The 23,300-nt window shown below is 31.2% G+C and overlaps 3 protein-coding genes across 5 annotated transcripts in view; 2 read left to right on the forward strand and 1 right to left on the reverse strand.

The window, feature by feature from the left end:
• Positions 1 to 11,814, reverse strand: part of LOC136976088 (serine-rich adhesin for platelets) — a 73,667-nt gene extending 61,853 nt beyond the window's left edge. For 2 of the 3 annotated variants that reach the window (XM_067271293.1, XM_067271294.1), the window contains exon 1: positions 11,537 to 11,814. The gene's annotated coding sequence lies outside the window, so the exon portion shown is untranslated. The remainder of the gene's footprint in view (positions 1 to 11,536) is intronic. The other variant, XM_067271295.1, reaches the window with a different exon arrangement.
• The window catches only part of LOC136976092 (S-adenosylmethionine synthase-like), a 274,541-nt gene that overhangs the window by 196,782 nt on the left and 54,459 nt on the right, over positions 1 to 23,300 (forward strand). The gene's annotated exons all lie outside the window — the stretch shown is intronic.
• LOC136976117 (uncharacterized) lies at positions 3,949 to 5,436 on the forward strand. The gene has a single exon (XM_067271331.1). The coding sequence runs from the start codon at positions 3,949 to 3,951 to the stop codon at positions 5,434 to 5,436; it is 1,488 nt and encodes a 495-aa protein (XP_067127432.1).

The following is a 23,300-nucleotide window of genomic DNA, read 5'->3' on the forward strand; positions in this document are numbered from 1 at the left end:
GCCCATTATATCTACAAGTGAAATATATGAAATATAATGAAAAAGTACTAAAAATTTTGTAGGCCCTTGACACTGGGGGCCCAGGGCTTAAGTCCTATTAATCTCTATGCAGATCCACCCCTGTACGAATACATATATGCTGACTGGGTACCACAAGCTTTTAATACAATCTGGTCATGTTAAATGCTTCAAATGACGTCATGTGCACGCACTTGTTTGCTGTGGCAAACCTCCAAACAAGCAAGCAATCGACTTCCCGCAAGCATGGCACTGACTTAAAACAGCTAGCCACTAGCTGCCAATGTAAAAGCAAACACAAATGATAAAAAAGTTTACACGTTAGAATAAATTATTATTGGCATATTTGTTCTCATATAAAAAGTATATTGACAGTCAAAACTTTCTCTTAAGCATGCGGCACATGCTAAGCAAGCCCAGAGAATTCGCTCCTGGTGGCTAGTAGTTTTGTACTACAATAAGTGGTGGAATGCTCTACTAACATGGATTCGAGAAAATCAGACTATGGAAGAAACTGTGTTGCAAGAGCTTGGCAAGTTACTTGATCAGTCCCAACTAAAACAGCTACATGTCAGTTGCAAGCCAAGCTGAAGCCTTATGCAACTTGATAAAGAAACTGGAGTCATAGCCTGGATCCAAATCTAGTGTAGGAAGTGATATTTGGCAAATTCTTGGAGGCATTTGGAAATGGTTTGTAACACTCACTATACGTCCAAAGCTCCAACTTTATCTAGATGGCAAACATCCAGCAAGGCAGTTCTGGAAAGAGCTGGAAGTCCTAGATCAAAATCATAACCAAGCAATGGACAGCATATCTTCTCAATTATGCAGATTCTCCAAGTAAAAGGTATCGAAGGAAGAGATAGTGTACTACAATGCTTTGATCAACAATGAAAACAGAGCAGTGTGCAATGATAATAAATTTCAGGAAGCACTCTACTAGAGAAATGCTGACTTTAAGTCAGATGGCATTAAAAGCTCTATCACTCCTGCAAGCAGCTGTGCAGATGTGGAAAGAAGTTTTCTACCCTGAACTATCTTCTCATGTCAAAGAGATCATCATTTATCAAAAAAAAATTTGGACATTCATATTCACACCTCGTGTTTAACTCAGCTGATCTATTGGATTCAGACAAGGATATACAGTAAAAATAGTATTGAGAATCACGTAAACCAATACAAATGCGAAGAAAATTTATATGCTAAAGGCAAATGGAATTTAAAAACAAAAAATAAAATAACATAAAATAAATAAATTAAGCTGAATAAAGCAGAAAATTTCTGTCATAAAGCATAATACAACAGAATTTTTTTTTAAAAGCTGATTTTTTAAAAATAATTAAGGCAACCCACAATCTGCTTTATTAATCTAAGTCACTGAAACATAACTATCTCTCAACTCCTAATGGAAAAAGTAATTTTATATTGGAAATAGCTCATTTTAATAATAATTATTTCAAAAAATATTAACAGTTATTTATTAACAGAACAACAGGTAAGCTATTTCATAAAGTAAAATTAAAATCAACCATTTTTAGAATAAATTTAAATATCTGATCATAAAATAGAATGAGTCTAGTCAATTAGCTTAGATAGTAAAAATATTTCAATATATTGGGAACTGAATCAAAACAATGTCTCTGTCATTAGACATTATCTTGATTTAAGTTAAAAGCAGAACACTTTCATTTGGATCTCAGTTATTTCTTTGTATAGTTATATATTAAATGTCAGGTGTTATTTATTAATAAAAATTTAAGTCTTGAAATTAATAAAGATATTAAATATTAGAAGAATAAACTTGTTTTATGAAATTTCCATATAAAGATCTTTAACTTATCTTTCCTACATTAAAGTTGATATGATCCTTATAGGTAGTTAGGGAAGCTTTATTATGAATAACCTATGAATAGTTATGAATAGTTTATATTATAATAGTCTATATAACCAGAAGAGTCGCAAACTCTCACAACCCCTTGTTCTTGAGTCACTCCTTTTTATACTCCAAATCACGTTATCCTTTTTCACCAATCGTGAATTTTAGCAATTAGTTCCCAGTGACACATTCAATGAGTTCTCTGGGAAAGGAAATGACTCCGGGGAGAGAGATGTGATCATCCTCTGGTAATAAAGTTAGAAAAACTTTCAAAAGATGAAAAATGTAATTTTCTCTCCAAATTTTCGTCAAGTCTGACTCTCATATCCCCAACAGATTATTTATAACAAAAATTTTATGACAATTCATTGATTACCAGTGCCACCATTTCTAAATACACACAGTATTTTGTGATGGAAAGTGTTGTGACAATTTGCATAAAATTATTGAAAATTTATATCATCTACAAATTGGATTTAATATTGGATCTGTAATGATACCAATAGCTGCTTATTCTTAATTTTTCTAAATAAAGCAAACTAACTTTTTCAAAAAAGTAATGTTTTTTAAAGTCAGAATTATGAAATAATTCTGAAATATTTATAAATAAAAATAATTATGTGGATTTAAACAAATGGATTTAAATATAACTTTTCACTTTTATTTTTTCTGTTTAATATAAAATTTAAAAAAATGAAATATAAAAGGTTAAACTTTCATGACATTTTCAATTAAAGAAAGAAGGAAAAAATTCTAGCCAGACATAACATTAAAAAAATTTGTTAAATACATACAGTACAAAAAGTAATAAATAAGTAAAGTTTTATTCATCAAAATAAAAATTAACATTAGATCAACTTGAAAATTATATGCTGTTTACAAATATGAACAACAATTTAAAATTATTTAAATATAAATATTGAAAAAATAATTAAAATGAGTTATTACTTATACTTTATTTAATTTAAATTACAATGTAAACAAAATAGGTAACATTAATTATAATCTTCAAAATGTTAACAGTTGTATGCAAAATTACTGTCAAAATATTTGCTAGTGATAGATGTATTATAGTATCATTTAAAAATATAAAATTGATTGTTGTATAATTTTTGTCTGTCTTAAACAGAAAACCATTATAAAATATATTATTAGCAAGGTACATTCATTTTTATTAACGACTTAAATGTTAACAATAATCAAACTATCTTTAGAATTTGATCGATTGAAATGTATATTAATTAAGTTCATTACCAGTGCCGAATCCGGCACTGAATCCGGCTACACGAATCCGGCTACAATCCGGCACTGAAGACCATATACTACCAAATAGCGAAGAAAAAGGATATCCGCTTAGCTTTCAGGAGATGCCCAACGATTTTCGAGTGGCTTAGGAACGGAAAAGACGCTCCAGATAAAAACAGACTTCCGGGAATATACTCTATACCCATCGCCGACCACAGAGATAACAGCGAAGCCATCTACATCGGATCCACCAAACGCAACATACAGACGAGGATCAAGGAGCACAAAGCGGACATATTACACCATAGACAAAACACCGCCCTAGCAGTCTATTCATCCGATCCAGAAATAGAGCCTCTTTTCACCCGTGCCGCAATCATTCACCCCACGTTTCGACAAGATCACCTCAAATGGCTTGAAGCTATATACATCTTACTCAACACCCGCAGTAACACGCACTGCATCAATTTTAAAAAGGAGATCATCTTATCATCGGCTTGGGAAGCCTTTCTCAACAGATCCCTGACGTAGCGCTATACTCACATCGCGCAAGTCTAATATGACGACATCGGCTACACGCGACAGCGTTCCAGAATGCAAATTTTTTCTAATCAACGGTCAACTTCGACGGATATTTAATTTGTAGAACAGAATTCCGTTACGCCTGAGGAAGAACCAACGAGGTTCGAAAACGTTTGCGTTTTACAGAGAAAGAGGAGAGAAGCACACCGGTCAAAGGCACTACAGTTGTTGGTTTTAATTTATTTTCACTCCGGTGTTGTTCCTTTATATATTTTGTCTAATTAGCAATGCCGGCTAGCAACTACCAACGTACGCTCATCACCCTAACTAGGGCCAGAGCCAGATTGGAATTCCTATCCCAATGTAAAAGAAATAATTTGCTTCCGATGTCGATATTCAAAATCAAGTTACCACCCGGAAACGAACCCTTACTTCAGAAAGTCCAGAGTATGTGCTTAAAGAGAGCCATTAGAACAACCAGAAAACTCATCTTTTCTGCATTGGCACAATTGATACGTATAGAAGACGCTCTATACGACCGCAGCAAGGATTCTTTAAAAAAAGAAAATGCCAGACTCGTTGAAATACAGGCAAAGCTATCCACTTCCTACAAGAAGAAATACCTTAATAAATTACGGTGGATTAAAAAAATTCAATCACCACACAAGGCAACCACGCCATCGTTCCCCTTCATCACGTGGGACAACATCAAACCTCCTTCATACGTCACCGAAGTACTGCAATTAGGCCCCAAATATGCTCCGCATCCCATCATCGATAAAATCGACAACATCCCAGAAATCGAAGCTCTTCTAGCAGGTTCCCCGGCCGTTGAGAAAGAATTCTACGGTGGATCCCATACTCTCAAGAACCATAAGACATCGAGGGACCAAACACAAATAAGAAACAAGGTCGAACGGACTCGCTCCTGGATGCGCAAAAATAATATCACCCTCATCAGAGCTGACAAAGGCAACTCCTTAGTCCTCTTGAAAAGGGACACCTACAACTCCATGTTACAGAATCACATACAAGCCACCCAAAGTAACACCGCCGACCCCAGTGCCATCAGTAACCTCCAAGCCAGGATGAAACGCTTCGCCACCTCGAAACTAGCGAAACGGATGGGCTTCCACAACATCGTTACACCTGCACCGGATACCCCCAGAATGTTTGCCTTCGCGAAAACTCATAAACCCGGAAAAGAACTCAGACCGGTGGTGGACAAGGCCAGAGCACCCACGTTCCTATTAGAAAAAGCCACTCACAAGTTACTTATTCCTCACCTGCAAGGGTATCCGCACACCGTTACCAACCCGGCAGATCTTGCCAATACACTCAAACGGTTACCAACACCTCCGAAATTTATAACCGTACTAGACTTTAAATCTTTATATCCTTCTATCAAACTCCCACCGGTATTTTGCGCAATAAGGGATACACTTATGAACATCACTCAAGACAGCACGTTACAACCTGACATCCTAGAAATGGCACACCTGATCTGCTTTAACTCGTTCTTTAAATTCAACGGCATTACGTACCAACAACAACGGGGTGTACCTATGGGAAGCCCAGTCGCAGGAGACCTCTGTGAGCTTGTGGTCAGAAAACTGGAATCAGAAGTCATTTCTTCTCAACGCTCACATATCCTCCTTTATCAAAGGTATATTGATGATATCCTTATATTATGGAAGGACATCCCAAATATCCGAGCATTAATTAAGTTAATATTCCCTTACAAAAAACTTAATTCCTATCTCTTTTCTCAATGATTTTTAAATCTTTTTCATTTAAATATTAAGCATTTAAAAAATATATATATAATTTCAAATATAACTGTACTGCATGATCTGTTATATCTACAAGGAATACAAACATAAAAAAAAATTCAGTTAATGTTACCTATGGTTCCAAAATGGCAGCTTGTCTCTGATTCCAGCAAATAGAAGAAAGGAAACAGTGGGGATGCATGCTCTCACCTAACCTAATCCTATTCTAATAATTTTGTTGGTAATAATTATGGTAATTTATTAGAATAGGTTAGGTTAGGTTAGAACGTGTGTCCCCACTGTTTCCTTTCTTCTATTTGCTGGAATCAGAGATGAGCCATCATTTTGGAACCATAGGTAACATTAACCAAAACTTCACATAAAAATTTTGATTTCAAATACATTCTAACTACAATTAAAAATAAAATTCAAAAAATAATTAATAAAAATTATATAATTCTAATAATATGACTAAACCTATAATGTAGATTATGATTAATTCTAAAATGTTTTAGAGATGTACTATTAATTGTTTGCTAATTGTATTAATCAGCTTCTCTACTGATTAATCATAGTGACAATTCTCTAATAATTGTAATTGGTAGATAATCATTTCATTCAAAAAACACTTTAATAATTTTAAATTTATAAAGTAATAAACATTTAAAAAACGGTAGCTTTATCAATAATGATAATCCAGGACATCACAGTTCCATTAGAAACCACTTGTATGTTTCATCATGATATCATGACACACAGTTCCATTAGAAACCACTTGTATGTTTAGTATCTGTTTTCAGTCTAAAATTTTTATTCAAACTGAAAATGCTGTATTATGGTACTAATAAATTTTTATAGACTAAAGTTCTCTTAAAAAATATGTCTTATTCCTAGTCAATCATCACATTTGATTGGTTAATTTTCAGCACCATTTGCATATTTTTGAAGATTTTTTTCATTTTTAAACAAGTAGATTGTTATTACATTGTCAATTACAGTAAAACCTCACTAAGTCAAACTGTGTGAACTCAAAGCTGCCTACCAGTCCAAGCACAGTATATTCTATATAAGGGTTTTCTATATAATATAGTCTTAAGTCAAAATTGTCAGTACTTTTTAATTGGAACCTATTTTCCAGTTCCATGATCTTCATTTCCTCTTATACTGTGTGTAAATACAGATGATTAGGATAAACACTACATCTGCATGCAAAGCACATTAACACAACATTACATCCTCACATCAGCATCTTTTTACTAATACAGTAAATTATCATTTCTAACAGGGACACAAAGGGGCACCTTGACAAAATCCTCAAACCATACATAATTTTATAGTCATTCTGTAAATAGATTCTTGTGAAACATCTTGATAACAGGTAATTTACGGCCATAGAAAAATTTGAGAAAATCGAGTATTACACTTATTAACATGAAACTCTAACTCAGAGTCAGGATTTTTTAATTAAGGATGGTTTATGTAGTTTATTTTTCAATATTTTCATACAACCTTAAAGCAGAAATAAATAATAAAATTAATATTTATATATTAATTGGCAAATACTAAACAAAACTATTATAAAAAGTTAAAATTAAAAAAGGCTGTATAAAAAATGAAACTTTAAAAAAATTGAAATTTTATAAGTGGATTTTAAAAAATACATGACACAATAAATTAGTAGTTAACACTTAATCATACAATCAGACAATTATACAAATCCTGATTAATCATTCATTGTTAATCAGCTAACTTGATAATCGTTCCATCCTTATTTCAGATAAATAATTTAATTACATTGTATGTATGAAAAATTAATAATCAGCTAGACCAATTTAATTGCTATTTATTTAAAAGTTTATATTATATTTTATAAAGTGTATTTGTTCTATATGTAAGTATTAAATTTTCTAAAATATTGTTCTATTTCATAACCTAATTCATCATTTACAGTTACTGTTTAAATTTAAAGCATAGTCATCATGACAATGCATCAACTTTTTAGCAGATGATTTAATTCTGTCAAAATTTGCAATAAAAAAAATTCTTTATATTCATCCTTATCACAATTTCATACTATACCTTTCTCCAATTATTACATTTTCTGATTAAAAATATAAATGATTACTTTCTTACATTAAAAGTATCTTATATATATTTTAATTATAGATTTTTCAAATGATAATTTAATATTTAATGCTTATAAAAACTTTTTCTGAAATCATCTAAAATAACAACATTCTTAGGCTATTATAGCTTTGTTGTATCTTTTAAACTAAGACTAACTTTGATTCCGATTATCAGAAAAATAATTTAAAACTATACACCGTCATTTTCATTAAATTAGCATTTCTTAATAATCATTAATATTTATTTAAAATTGAAAAACTTCATATTTGTTACCCAATTTTACTCAATAACAACTTGTTATTGAGTAAAATTTGTTATCAAATTAATTTTTAAATTTTCTGATATTTTAAAAATTTTAAATTTTAAAGTATAAAATCTTTTATATATAAACAATCACAATTTAAAGTTGAATATTTTAGAGAATAAATCAAAAATTATGTAACTATTTTAAAGTATAATATTGATCAAAAGATTATTGCTAAGCTTTTATTCCTTGCAAGCTGTTGATAATCCTTCTTTTACTGCAACAGGGCAATACTTTTCTATTTTTATGTTTTGAAACATTAAATTCAAGTTTCAAATATCAATAAATTTTTAGTGTTTTTCAAGGTTGTGGTTAGTCACTGGAAAATTTCCTTATAAATAAATACTTAAATCCTTGAAAAAGCAAACTTACTATAATTATATTTTTAATTGAATTTAATTTGATTTTTATATCCAATATGTTTTGTAGAGTTTTTATTTCAATTATTAATTTTTAGATATTAATAGAAAACTATAGGTATGATGATCAAAATTAACAAATATTATTCTTACGTTAACAATTAATAATACCAATGCTTTTAAATTGTAAGAATATAAGATTAAAGATTCCTAAATCAAAAAACTAAATTTAATATGAATATAACAGAATATTACAATAATAAACATTAAAAATATTATGTTCTATGATATTTTCATTATTTTCTAGTAATAATTTTGTTGAAACAAATTAGAAAAATATTTCTTGATTCACTAAGTAACAACAAATCACCAATTGTACCAATTACTGAGCACATTTTAATAATGTGCATAATAATTTTGGAAATGGTTAAATTTTGTTTATCATATGATAAAGTTATAGCATTTTTTTAAATTTTATACTTGATAATTATTTATTAAATTGAGATCAATTATTCTCAAATATATTTTATACTAATAAATTATTAGATAATTTATTCATTAAAATTCATATTATTTAACCAACAACTTAAGACAATATTGAAGAAAAATTTATTAATTGAAAATTCAAGGTATTTTCAATAACTGTTTATTAATTATAATTATTATAAACTTAAGTATGTAGTAAACAATTGTAATTCATAAAATATTAAATTAGTGATAGATTTAGTAAAATAATTATTAATTTCTTTTTAATAATAATACTATATTTAATAAACAAAAAATGATTTTAAGATTATCATTTTATACCTTTATTAATTTTTTTCCAATAAAAAATTGTTTTTATTTCATTTTTATAAAAAATGAAACTATCACATTTTATTATATAATTTTATGAATAGCTTTTAGAGTTCTGAATTACATTAAGACAAAAATGTTATTTAATTTTGTATTTATTACCCATATTGATGTAAATGAATGTTTCAGTAACAGATTTTAAATTATGTACACTTACATATAACATTATTATAATATATAGTACATTATAAATTTATTAAGAGAAGGAGTTATGTCAATTAAGTAAAATATTTACAAACAGGAGTTATGCCAATTTTTTAAAGTACATACAAATTTTTATACCACTTACATGCAATCATAGACCGAATGACTATTAGAAAATCTACATTAATCATATTTCTCTGAAACCACAAGCTATAATACACAATATATTAAATAAAATCTATTATAATTTTATAATATATTTTACTATGTCATCACCTAAAAACAGTTTTAATTCAAATTAAATTTTGCAAGAATTTTTTAAAACTATTATAGTATTTAGAATGAATTAAGATTGATATAACTTAATTTGATGGCTTTTTTTTAATAATATTTATACAAAAACAGAAATTGACTAGCCCATTATTTTATATTAGAAAAAAAAACTGAAATAGTTCCTTAGAAATACACTTTAAACATTATTTTCAATTTATGCTAACTAACATTTAAAATCAAATTATACAATACTTTAAGATGAAGCTGCCAGAAAAAACTAATTTGTTTTTATAGTATACAGATTTTACAACTATTTGTAATTTAGTTGGCAATATGTCAACAATCCCTTCCTCATGTTTATATTTATATTTTTGTTACTGTAAATTAAAGACAAACCAAAAACAAAAATATATATATAAAAAGTAGAACCATATGACAGTTAATGTGAATTTATAATTCCAGTTCCAATGGCTGTTCTATAATTTTCAACTAAATTTAGTAATTAAAACAAAAATGTATTAAATTAAATTTACAACACACATTTATTTCTAAATATGTCCTGCAGTTTTTTTTTTTGTATGATTTATATGACTACAAACAAAATTTGCTCTAATTTTATATTACATTAAGTTAGATTATCAACTTTACAAATCATAAGATTAACAAATTAATTTTCATCAATAAATAATTTAGAATTTCAATCAAGAATTACTAAATATCTGAAATTTTTAGAGTTCCATCCATTAACCTATCTAAAAATATTGCATGTAAGTGGACAAAAGGCATAAAATTGATTTTGTCTTATCTTTTATGAGTTTTATTTTCAAGGGGAAAGAAGAATTTAATATGAAAATTATTTCAAAGCTGCTTTTCTGCCAACATTTCAAATAAGACATTTCCTACAAAATAAATTTTCATACTTTATCAAAGTATAATACTATCAATTCAAAACCACAATTTAAACCACTTTATTCTTAAATATTTAAAATTAATAAATATTAATTTTAAATATTTAAGAATAAAGTAGTTTTGAAATTATAATATTCTATGAATCAGACAGCATTAATGAACTCAATATGAGGTCAGGAAAATTTTTTGTAAATGAAAACATTTTATATCCTTTTCATAAATCTTTACACTTCATTTCCTATGAACAATCATAACTAACAAAACAGAACTATTTCTGAATTAAGACCAAAAAGTAACATTTCGAAAGTATATTTTCAAATTTCGTAACAACAAATGCATTTTATTTACGACAAAAATATAATCCAATTTTCCGTACGTCCTAAAATACAAAATAATCTCAAAAATTTCATTTAGTTTAATAAGTTCCTTACAGAATAACATTTATTCTTAAGTCATTTCATATTTAATCGATAAAAATAAATTGCTTCATCCAAATATTTTATAATCAAAATTAAATATTCTATTCTACAAAAACATCCCTCAAATGTTACAAAATTCATAAATTTCAATTTAAATATCCAGCACCGGACCATAAAATATTTGTTTATTAACTTTTACTACTAAATTTAATGACAGAAAGCATCTTATGTAAATGGTTAATAAAAATGCTTATAGTATATATATAAAGTATATTAAGCATTTTCTTAAAATAATTAAGTAATTTAAATGATAGCAAAATTCATTACATGTGTGAGCATTGTATGTGCAAGTTAAAAATTATTTGGTAAACAAACAGGTACTGTATATGTAACATACAGAAGTGTATTATAGGACAAAAACAAGTACACAAAACCAGATTTTACACCCATTATTTAAAAATTTCAAATAAACAACTTGACAATTTTGCATTAATACATAAACAGATGTGTACTGTTTGTTCTATAATATTGTATTTAAATATTAATTCTGATAGATATTTATGTATAATGTAAACAGATATGTAGGCTTATGAAGGAATGGTATTTTGTTTTATGAACCTTTACACAGACAAATTTTGTATAGCTTTGTAATCAGGAGATATTATATAAGTATAGAATTATATAATTAATTAATTTATAAACATTACACTTACCCAGAAATAAAAATTCTCAACTGTCTCTCAAATTGTTATTTATGCAGATCCTTCAATATAGCTCAGGCGCTATAGGGCATTATTACTGTTTCATTAACGTCTTTTATACTCAAAACGTTCATCCATTGTATAATATTTAACGAGTTTATTACTTAGGAAAACAATAACATTCAAAATAATACAAGCGTCGGAAAGAAGAAAACATCGAAACACCTCACTTCGTCATCACTTCTCTGCAGACATTTCGACTCTCTTACTGACGTCACTTGTGACGATCCAACGCTCCCCGAATGTATGCATGAAATTATTCTTATTATTATTATTTTTAATATACTTAAAATTTCATAATAGAGTTTTTTATCACTATATTTTTCAACTAATAAAAACTTGTGCTATTAATTACTATTTTTGAGAAAAATTACGCGTGACTAAGAATTTTGTAAATAGAATGAATGCGAATTTTGTAGTATGTAGGGCGTATCGTCGCTTGTTACTTTGAACGCCAATGACCTATTAATGAAATATTTCTTAATATAATATTTGCGTGTACTTTAATAAAGATTAATTCATTAAAATTTTAATTTAATTATAAGTCACAATTTGTATAATTTGAATAGCGGCCTTATTTCAAATGAAATATAATTTAAAATTTGATTCTTTAACTAATGTAATTTTTAATGCCATTTCCGGTGGTATGAAAAAATGCGCCGCTATGTGGCTATTTTCACAATTGTTTTCAACTAATTTGATTTGATTCCACATTATAATTGATTTGACTAACATTAAATAGATATATGAGAATAATAAATATTTTAATAAACATTAATAGTTGTTTCCTCGAAAATGTATAATGATCAACGAGCTAAAATATACTACATAAAGTACTGTGACCAACGAGATAGAATAACATATAGTGTCAGTAGCAGTGATTACAGCGCCACTTTTTGAAGCTGATTGAAGAGAAGGACGCCATGACTGTTTCGGTAGTGTGGTTATACTCTATAGCAGCGATTCTCAACCTTCAGAGCTCCGCGATCCCCAAATAGTAAATATAAATAAAATTAATTTTTCGCGACCCCTACCCAGAGGAATAACAGTAAGCCTTACTATTACTAATTAAATTTTGACTGTAATTATAAATGTAAATTTTTTTAAATACAGCGCTAAAATTTCCTATATTTAGCTTTTAGCTAAATACAGGAATCGTCTTCCATCACTCGAAAACAATTTGCTTTTGTGTGTTTCTAACGTAGATCCACGTATGGAGAAAATTTTAAATGAAAGACAAATGCAACCATCACAAAATTTCTTTTCTTTACATGTGTACTTATTGTAAGTAAAATGTTTATAAGTTTATAATAAATAATTTTTTCTCATAAACTGATTTCATTATTGTTTCACGACCCCCTTTAATATCACTGCGACACCCAGGTTGAGAAACGCTGCTCTATAGCGAAGCGCACCGTAAGAAATAATCATGCCAAATTTTTGTGCCGCTATCAATTGTACCAACAGTTACAAGAAAGATTAGGGAATGTCATTTCACAAGTAAGTTGTAACTATTAATTTTGCTGACACTATATGTCTAATAAATTGTTTAAAGATTAATTTAATAAAAGTAAACGAAAAGTGTCGAACTTACTTCGAAACACTGTCTAATTTCTAAAAATTTAAATAATTAGAAATGTTTTGGATAGAAACCTTATACATATCAAATTACGAATTTTACAGTGGTTAAGTAAAATTCTGGTTCTTTTGGCAGGGTTTTATTTATGGCCCCAATTCCCTAATCTCTTAATTATTTAATTACTTCTTAAGTAGAAATAAGTCGAAACCGCTTACTTTGTACCTGAATATTTGTAGTCGTGGGAAAAAAGTGGAAAGACAAATTTTTATGACAACGGATACATAAATCGTAAATTTAAGGAAAATAAATTCTGGAGCTTTTTTTGTACCTTGTGCGTCCCATTCATTAAATTTGGTTGTAAATGGTGCTGCCAAAGTAACAGTTAATTTTTTAACATTGTACAAAAATTGTACACATTTTTTTCTACATACCCTTATAGATGGGACAAACGAAATCGTAATATCACTGGCTTAACATTAAAATCCGTAAGTAATATAAGATGGTAGAGCAGAATAAAAATATCAAATATTTTAATGGATTTTTTTTTAACTTTTGTCAACTATACAGAACTATAAAAACATACCAGTGAATTCCTATCAGTTGGGTTAAGTTATTCTAGAAGATACGAAAGTTCATGAATACGGACAGTTCAACTGCATAGATTATGTCACTAGTGTCAATGAAATGAATTCAAAAGAACATATAGATATAAATCTAGAGTCTAATATCACTTCACACTGTTTAAAATGCCACCGTATTTGATTTCAAAACTATTATTGTCCTCTGTTGTTAATAATAAGAAGAGCAACTTAAATTATTATACCTTTTTAGTCATTTTTAAGCCTGTGTATTACAATTTTGTTACGGTCCGAAATTAAAAAATTAAAATAACTTTTAAACTAGTAATCATTTTAATATAAAAATTTACTAAAATCTATTAATTTATATTTAAAATCTTAGATATAAGTAATTCTTATAGCTTTTTAACCTAAAATAAAAAAAAAACAGGTGTGTTTATACATTTGTTACAGACTAGAATTCGGAGTATATTTAGAGTAACTACAGAATCTTCCTCTAAACTCCACATTTTAAATGTCACCAGCCACGTGAATTTTTTGACAAGGTGTACTCAAAGATAAGGCAGAAAACTACCTCTGCACCATGCCTTCCTGCTCGGCATTGGCGTGTGTCTCTCTCTCAGTTGGATCCGGCCACAACACTGACGAGAAATCCCATCGAGACACTGCAGCACAGATCACCAAACCTCCCCACCATGACAAGGTGAAGACACGACGAGGAGGAAAAACTACCCCCTGCTTTGTTTGCATATTCCTATCTCGCTTCCTGTCACTGACCAGGGGTACTTATGGGTTTAGAGGACACCAGTTGGAAATTGCGATGTTTCCGAATAATACAAGTTTTTATTTAGAAAAATTTACAAAAAAATTTAGAAATATTTAGAAAAGTTTATTATATCTAAATTGTTATTTATTTAATTTATTATTGTATTAATATATAATTTTGTTTGAAATCTCATGTTCATTGTATCGCAGTGTTTGTTTTTTGGAGATGGTTTTGCTACACTAATCAAGGAGTGTATCCACTAGGGGCAGTAATAATAATAATAAATAAATAAATAATTTAGAAATATTTAGAAGAATTTAGAAAACTATTTAGAATCATTTATAAATATGTTTAGAAAAATTTATTATATCCAAATTATTTATTTAATGTATCGTTGTAATAATATACGAAGGCTATTTTTTAAATAAGGTCCGTTTTTAATGAAGAATAATACTGTAAATATCATTAAAATATATTTTTTTTCCATATTCTACATACTTTTATCTACTTTTCTACATAATTTCCATTTTTGTTTAAACATTTGTCATACCGCTCAACAGTTTTTTGAATTCCGACTTCAAAGAAATCTGCCGCCTGTGAAGAAGCCCAATCCATGACTGCAGTTTTCACTTCTTCATCGTCGTTGAACTGTTGACCACCAAGGAACTCCTTTAAGTATCGAAACAAGTGAAAATCACTGGGTGCAAGGTCTGGACTGTAAGGAAGATGATCTAGTTGTTCCCATCCAAAAGAACTGATTAGACCTTGCGTTTGTGCAGAAACATATGGCCTTGCATTGTCATGGAGCAACATTACACCGGAAGACAGTAGGCCACGCCGCTTGTTTTGTATAGCACGCCGGAGTTTTCTCAAAGTCACACAATATGTATCAGAATTGATTGTTGTGCCTCTTGGCATAAAATCCACTAACAAAATCCCTTTTCTGTCCCAAAAGACGGTTGCCATGATCCTTTCGTGCTGAAATTGTCTGTTTGGCTTTCACTTTGGTTGGCGAAGATGTGTGTCGCCATTCCATTGACTGTTGCTTGGACTCAGGAGTCATGTGAGACACCCAAGCCTCATCTCTTGTAACGATGTGGTCCAACAATTCATCTCCTTCCTGATCGTATCGAGTCAAAAACGATAAAGCACTGCCCAATCTTTTTGTTTTGTGATTGTCAGAAAGCAGTCTTGGAACCCACCGAGAACACAATTTTCGATAATTCAGTTTCTCCGAAACAATGGTATACAAAACTGATCTTGAAATCTGTGGAAACTCAATTGATAACGTTGAAATCGTGAATCGTCTGTCCTCTCGAATTTTGTTATCCCCATCACGAACCAAATCTTCAGAAATCAGAGAAGGTCGGCCAGGGCATGGCTCATCATGAACATTAACTCGCCCATCCTTGAACATTCTTACCATTTTCGAACTTTACTGTCACTCATAGCATTATCACCGTAAACTTCACAAATCTGACTGTGAATTTCCGCTGCTACCAAGTTTCTTGCACTCAAGAATGGAATAACAAATCGTATCTCACAGTCGACGGCAGAGTCAATTTTCTTAAACATTTTAAACTTCTACAGCTCAGCATACAGACAGACGATATGGCTGCAAATGGCGTCAAAACGCGTGCCAAGCTTGCTCGGAGCAGAAAGCGCATGCGTACTGCGTGATTGCGCATTATTCTCACTCTCGTTCACAAACGGACCTTATTTAAAAAATAGCCCTCGTATAATTTTGTGATCTCATGTTCATTGTATCGCAGTGTTTGTTTTTTAGAGATGGTTTTGCTACACTAATCAGGGAGTGTATCCACTAGGGGCAGTAATAATAATAAATAAATAATTTAGAAATATTTAGAAGAATTTAGAAAATTATTTAGAATCATTTAGAAAACTATTTAGAATTATTTAGAAATACAGTAGAGAGACCGAAAATCGGAATCAATTGGGGACTGGGGTTGTTCAGATTAGGGATTTGTTCCGATTACGGTCTATGTACGAAAAAATATATTAACCTGTCCGATGTTCAAATTTTTCTCCGTTGCGTGTCGCTTCCTGTTGAATTTTTCTCCGTTGCGTGTCGCTTCGTGTTGAATTTTCGTCGATTTTAAGCCTAACGAAAATTTTTATAATAATAATCGAGGCTATCGTATCGTTAAAAATTATTTCTTTATTTTGTACAAACAAAATAAATATATTGAAGAATATAAAAACATGAAAATTATACTTTAGAAGTAAATTTAGTATCAAAAACATTCGATTCAGCACGACACAGTCCGACTGAAAATCGTTGCCGATTACCGGCGATTCCGATTACCAGGGTGCCGATTTACGACTCTCTACTGTATATTTAGAAAAATTTATTATATCCAAATTTATTTATTTAATGTATTGTTGTAATTAGGGTTACCAAATAACCAGATGCGAAAGGAGGACAATTCCTGTAGGAATAAGTCAAAAAGTAGGACACACGGGAGGACACAATTTTTTTTTTTAAAAAAAAAGTAAGTTTTATGGAATTTTTACAAATACGAATGCCAAATGAAACACACATTTAATTATTTGTTTTAATTAAGGTTGCTACACAAAATTTCATATTTTCTGATGTGCTGACTCTGTTTAGCAGTTGTTTTGTTTTTTTAAGATTTCATCATAAAATTCTAAACAATTACGATTGATTAAAGTTGAATTTCAACATAACCAGACTTTTTTACTGTTTCAATTGCCATTCTGTTCGTTCATCTGTTCACTGAGATTCCACCAGACTAAATACTCTTTTTCAGTGGTGGGATTGTGTCTGGGTGAATTGAAACCATATATTGGCAAATTTTAAGCAGTTCAGAATGTAATTCTGGATTGTGTTTTGCCTGAAAAAAATCAAGCCATTTTACACTTACTGATTTCTCATTTAAATTAGAATTTTCTTTTAAATAATTTTTCAAAGAACTATACTGATTTACGCACCTTGATTCCTCAACAACAATATTCCTTTCATTTAAATATTAAATACTTTCCGTAACCTCCTCCCAGACAGAGCTTTTTGTAAGTGACATCCAATTAAAAACTTTGAATGGCAAAAAATTGAACAGTCCAATGATTTAAGTATTCCAGTCCAGTTTGATACATAATCAAGCAATTTCTTTTTATATTTTGGCATTCGTTTTCCAATTCGGGTTGCTATCATCGAGTCATTTGAAAATTTTGGAGTTCAATTTATTTGTGCAATCTACAGATTTAAAGCTGAAATGATGTATGGCTGTGTAGTAAGCTAATGTTAGTTCAATAGCAGCAATTTTCTCCTCTAATTTGGAATTGTGTGGTGCAATAAATTTCTCAATCCGAACATTACTTCCAGTCGATGTAATATTTTTCTTATGATGATTCTGTTTCTAAATGTTGCTCTAACGATGTCTTCCCTTTGTAAGCAATATTCAGAGTTAGGTTACAAATTGGATAAAATGCTTCATCATCCTTGTTAGTAGCTTTAAACATTTTAAAGCTTTTTTGAAGTTTTTCATTAAATTTAAATTTTCGCTTACTACTCATTCTGATTCTAAGATAATAAATATTTTGAATTAAAGTTTTAACGAGTGATGGGAATAAAAAAATTAAATTTCAGCTTACTTCTGCACTTCACTTGCAGCTGAACACGTCGTTTCAACAGTGGAATCTGGGGAGGTCACTGAGCCGTACCTCTTGAGGAGATGGTCGGTTAAGTTAGCACAGATTACATCCACGATGTAGTGTCATAGTTGTGCCAGAGGAATGAATACTGAACAGCGAAGAAGTTCAACGGTCATTGTCACGAGTTCATTTTACAGAAATACGCGGAAAGTTCGCGGCCTTGCCTATAGGCGGCGCTGCGATCAATTTAATTTTTTAGCGGGAAAAATTTAGTCATCTTCGCTGAAGATACGATACGAATTTTCCGCTTGATTTGTCGTAAAGTTTTTTCACAACAGCTTATCAGATAGTCAGTGTGCTCATGCTTTGTCAAAAATGGAAAAAATGGAGACTCGTGCAGTCATAAAATACCTGACGAAAAAAGGTTTGACCCATCTCAAATTCAAAGCTGACATGGATGAAGTTTTGGGAGAGTCTGCTCCTTCGTACACCATTGTGAAAAAATGGACAGCCCTTTTTAAATCTGGCAGAGAGAGAGAGTGGAAAGATGACCCTCGCAGCGGACAGCCGTCAACTGCTGTCACTGAAGGAAATATCGACAAAGTTCACGATTTTTGGTGTTAGCAGATTCACCGTTTTGAAAACGTGTGAGATAGCTGAGACAACAGGCATCTCTGTCAACCGAGTGTACCATATCCTAACCGAAAATTTGGGTATGACGAAGGTCTCAGCAAGGCGGGTGCCGCGTCTGCTGACTGCCGAGCAAAAACGTGTTCGCACTTTGATGTCAAAGGAGTGTTTGGTCTTCTATCAGAAAAACCCACAGGATTTCATGCGTCAGTTTGTGACTACTGATGAAACGTGGGTCCACTACTACACTCCTGAAACAAAAGAACAGTCGAAGCAATGGAAACATCACAGTTCGCCACCACCAAAGAAGGCAAAGACAGTTCCATCAGCGGGGGAAAGTGATGGCCTCGATTTTTTGGGATGCTAAAGAAATCATCTTATTGACTACCTAGAAAGAGGAAAGACCATCAATGCTGTCTATTTCTGTGAACTTTTGGAAAAACTGAAGAAAGAAAATCGAAGAAAAGAGGCCACACTTGAAGAAGAAAAAGATTCTGTTCACCACGATAATGCACCTGCACATTCCAGAATCACTGAACAAAAGGTAAACGAACTTCGCTTCCAATTAGTGTCACATCCACCGTACTCACCTAATTTGGCCCCATGACTTCCACCTTTTCCAAACCTAAAAAAATTCTTGGCTGGAAAGAGATTCCACTCAAATGCCGAAGTCATCTCTGAAGTGAACGAGTATTTTGCACACCTTGACAAATCGACCTACTGTGATGGCATAAAAAAGCTAGAACATGGCTGGAATACAGTGCATTGCTAATAAAGGAGAGTGCATTGCTAATAAATGGAGAGCTACATTGGAAAAATAAAAAAGTATTAGCATTATTTTGTTTGTTTTTCTATTTGAGGCCGCAAACTTTCCGAACAGCCCTCGTATATACAAGGGTTACAGTTACACCGACCGAGGAAAAAATGTTCAGAGCGTGTGGTGAGGTGAAAGTCCGAACAGAAGTATGTCAAACCGCCATAAATCAAATAAAAAACCAATAACTAACATGGCAATGAACATTTTACATTAAGTATTTCAGATTTTAACTACTAAGTTTAATTTTAATTCTGTCATTTAATGAAGTTGATACAAAAGTATAGGTGGTGACACATGGATCACCTCCAAAAGTAGGACATTTGCTGTTTTTGTTCAAAGGAGGGGGGACGGAGGACTGAAGGTCAAATTGTAGGACATGTCCTCTCCAAAGTAGGACGTTTGGTAACCCTAATTGTAATAATATATAATTTGGTGATCTCATGTTCATTGTATCACAGTGTTTGTTTTTTGGAGATGGTTTTGCTTACACTAATCAAGGAGAGTGATTCCACTAGGGGTCAGTAATATAATTTGTAATAAATTAATAAATAATTTAGAAAATATTTTAGTTAGTATTTAACTAATTTTCAAAAACTACTTACTTGAACGGTAACAACTTAATTTTGTCTTACAACTTAAACAGTAATTTTTGTTCTTTTTAGAGTGAAATTTACTAGTCTATTGTTATTTAGATAATTTCGATCGCAATCTCTGACTGGCGTCCTCTTAACCCATAAGTCCCGGTCAGATCACACGAGAATGCGGCAGATAAGAAGATACCCCGGGAGCACTACGAGGAGGTAAGGCTCGGAGGATTTGGGTTTCCGCCCCCATTTAGTCCGGAGAGACGAAATACGCGTCTCTCCGGACTAAATGAAGTCAAACAAATAAGACGCCCGATTGTTATATTACATTCTTATTATTTGTATTGTCGATTGTTTATTGTTTCGTCAATCGGTATATTGATATTTTCACAGAAATTTTTGCAATTTATAAATCAAATTCTTAACAATTATATTAATGTGTAATTAATGAATTAAATTATTGCAGACAATTTGTAAATTCGTTCTAGCAACAACATTCTCCATTGCAACTTTTTACTTATCCTGTTTTAAATTTACATAAATTCATAAACATTCACTTTTTCTAAACATATTTCTTGTCATTGTCTTAACGGTAACCACAAAGAGTTAATTATTTTACAGAGAAATCTTCGTTTTTGTCATCTTGAAACACGTTGTTTTGCACGTGGAACGAACAAGGGAGGGTTTGTCTCGTGCGAGTTCATTTTAATAAAAATATATATTATTCGAGAGAGGGGGAAGTATTAAGTACTTTCTCGGCTGTTACATATAGCAGCGAGAAAGAATGACCCTTCAAGATTTTTACATTTTTGGACTCGGGGACCTTGAAATTACGAGAAATGCAAAGAAATTCGGGGGGATTCTGCATGTATGGATGTTAGTGTGTGTGTTGCACGATTTTGTTCACCCTGTTTGAAGCCTAATAACTCTTGTGCTTTTTGTCGAAAATTTAAGAATTTTGCAGGAAGAGTTCGTGTATTACGGGAATTGATTCAATTAAATTTTGGTGGTTAAAGTTCGAGAAGGTTGGGAGATAATGGGGGTCATGTGTTATCTCCAGTAGGGTCGGATCTAATGACGATTTTATCGTTCTAGCATATACAGCTTTTTTTTTTCTGTAAAACTCATCTCTACCCTCAAAATTGCGCTTTTTGCCATTCGATAATAATTAAAAATATAAAAAATTATTTTAAAAAAATTAGCAACGACCGGAATAGTTACACAACTTGTTGCTGCATTTTTTGACAAGCTGCTAGATTTAAAATATGGTAACATTTTAAGTTCCTTTTTTTTAAAGAAAGCGATGTTAATAATTCCTACTGGAAGGTATTTAATGAAATTTGTTCCAGGCATTTGTGTTGATGGCATGACGAACAAAAGGTTAGTTCATGCTAATTTACTTTTGTTATCCAGAACGATGCATATACTGCACAATTTGTATACATGTAATGTGCAGTTTCTACATATCAGTCTCTTGCACTTCCTGGCATGTTTTCTTTGTCTATTTTTGATGGGAATGAGACACTTCTATTTCTTACAATTATTTGCTCCTTATTAGGCCTACTTCTTTGAAGTATTTTAACTTCAACAGTGTGGTTCATAACATGACAAAAGTCAAAATGCCGTTTTTCATTGTAAATATTTTCACAAATAAACTATAATTATAATAAAAACACAAGAACACTACTTATACTCTGAAAAAGAAAAAAAAAAACACTGTCCAAAAAAAATCAACAACGTACTGAGTATTATACGGATCAGAGTGACCTGAGGACAGTAGTTGTGTCCGTAAAATAAACGATTACTGTTAACGTATATAAACAACTTTATTAAAATAGAACGTAACGGTGGGTAATACAACGTAACGTTTGTGCCTCCAGGTGTAAGTGTTACAACAGCTAACGCACGATTGCCCGAAGACAAAGAAACACGACAAAGACAAAGGTCAGAGGTGCGGGGTCGCCTAACTAGGTCAAGGGGCGATTCGGTGTGGGTTATCCTCTGGAGGTTTACATACATAACAAATACATAACAACAGTATAATTATTCAATCATATGGCTGAAAGTAAAGCTCTTTCAAAAGTTGGAACGCACTTACATTATAAAAATATTGGTATATTGAGGGTTAAGTACTACACATACCAGCTTAAACTCTGATCTGACTTTATAATAATTAAAAGAAAAATAGAAAAGAGAGAAATTCGAGATGAAATAATGTAGTTTTATATCACTTAACTAATCACTCTCATTGAACTGGAAACATTTCTGTCTTTATTATCTAATATTACAAAGAAATCAGTCCCCACTGTACTCGGCTAGAGATTGGTTGGGTTAATTAAGCTTTTGTTTAAGTAAAATTCTGGCTCTTTCGGCAGGGTTTTATTTATGTCCCCAATTCCCTAATTTCTTAATTATTTAATTACTTCTTAAGTGAAATAAGTCGAAACCGGTTACTTTGTACCTGAATATTTGTAGTCGTGGGAAAAAAGTGGAAAGACAAATTTTTATGACAACGGATACATAAATCGTAAATTTAAGGAAAATAAATTCTGGAGCTTTTTTGTACCTTGTGCGTCCCATTCATTAAATTTGGTTGTAAATGGTGCTGCCAAAGTAACAGTTAATTTTTTAACATTGTACAAAAATTGTACACATTTTTTTCTACATACCCTTATAGATGGAACATACGAAATCGTAATATCACTGGTTTAACATTAAAATCCGTAAGTAATATAAGATGGGAGAGCAGAATAAAAATATCAAATATTTTAATGGATTTTTTTTTAACTTTTGTCAACTATACAGAACTATCATAAAAACATACCAGTAAATTCCTATCGGTTGGGTTAAATTATAAATGTACTGTGGTCTGAAGACCACGTCTTCTGTTGCGTAACCAACTCCTTGGGTGGGCTACAGCGTAAAGAAGGGATATGCATTTCTCGATGACAACCGAAAAACCCAGATCAAGGAGGAAAGGAGGTGGATCGCGCCAGTAGCGTAGCGAGGGGGGTACAAGGGGGTGTATCATGCACCGGGCGCCTCTCGCAGAGGGGCGTCCAAATGGTCTCTAAGACAAACTATATGTGTTGCTGGAGGGGGAGAAGGGCGTCAATAAAGTGTCGGGCG

This window comes from Centruroides vittatus, unplaced genomic scaffold (genome assembly GCF_030686945.1).
Source record: "Centruroides vittatus isolate TY-2023 unplaced genomic scaffold, ASM3068694v2 contig_393, whole genome shotgun sequence".
Lineage (NCBI taxonomy): Eukaryota > Metazoa > Arthropoda > Arachnida > Scorpiones > Buthidae > Centruroides > Centruroides vittatus.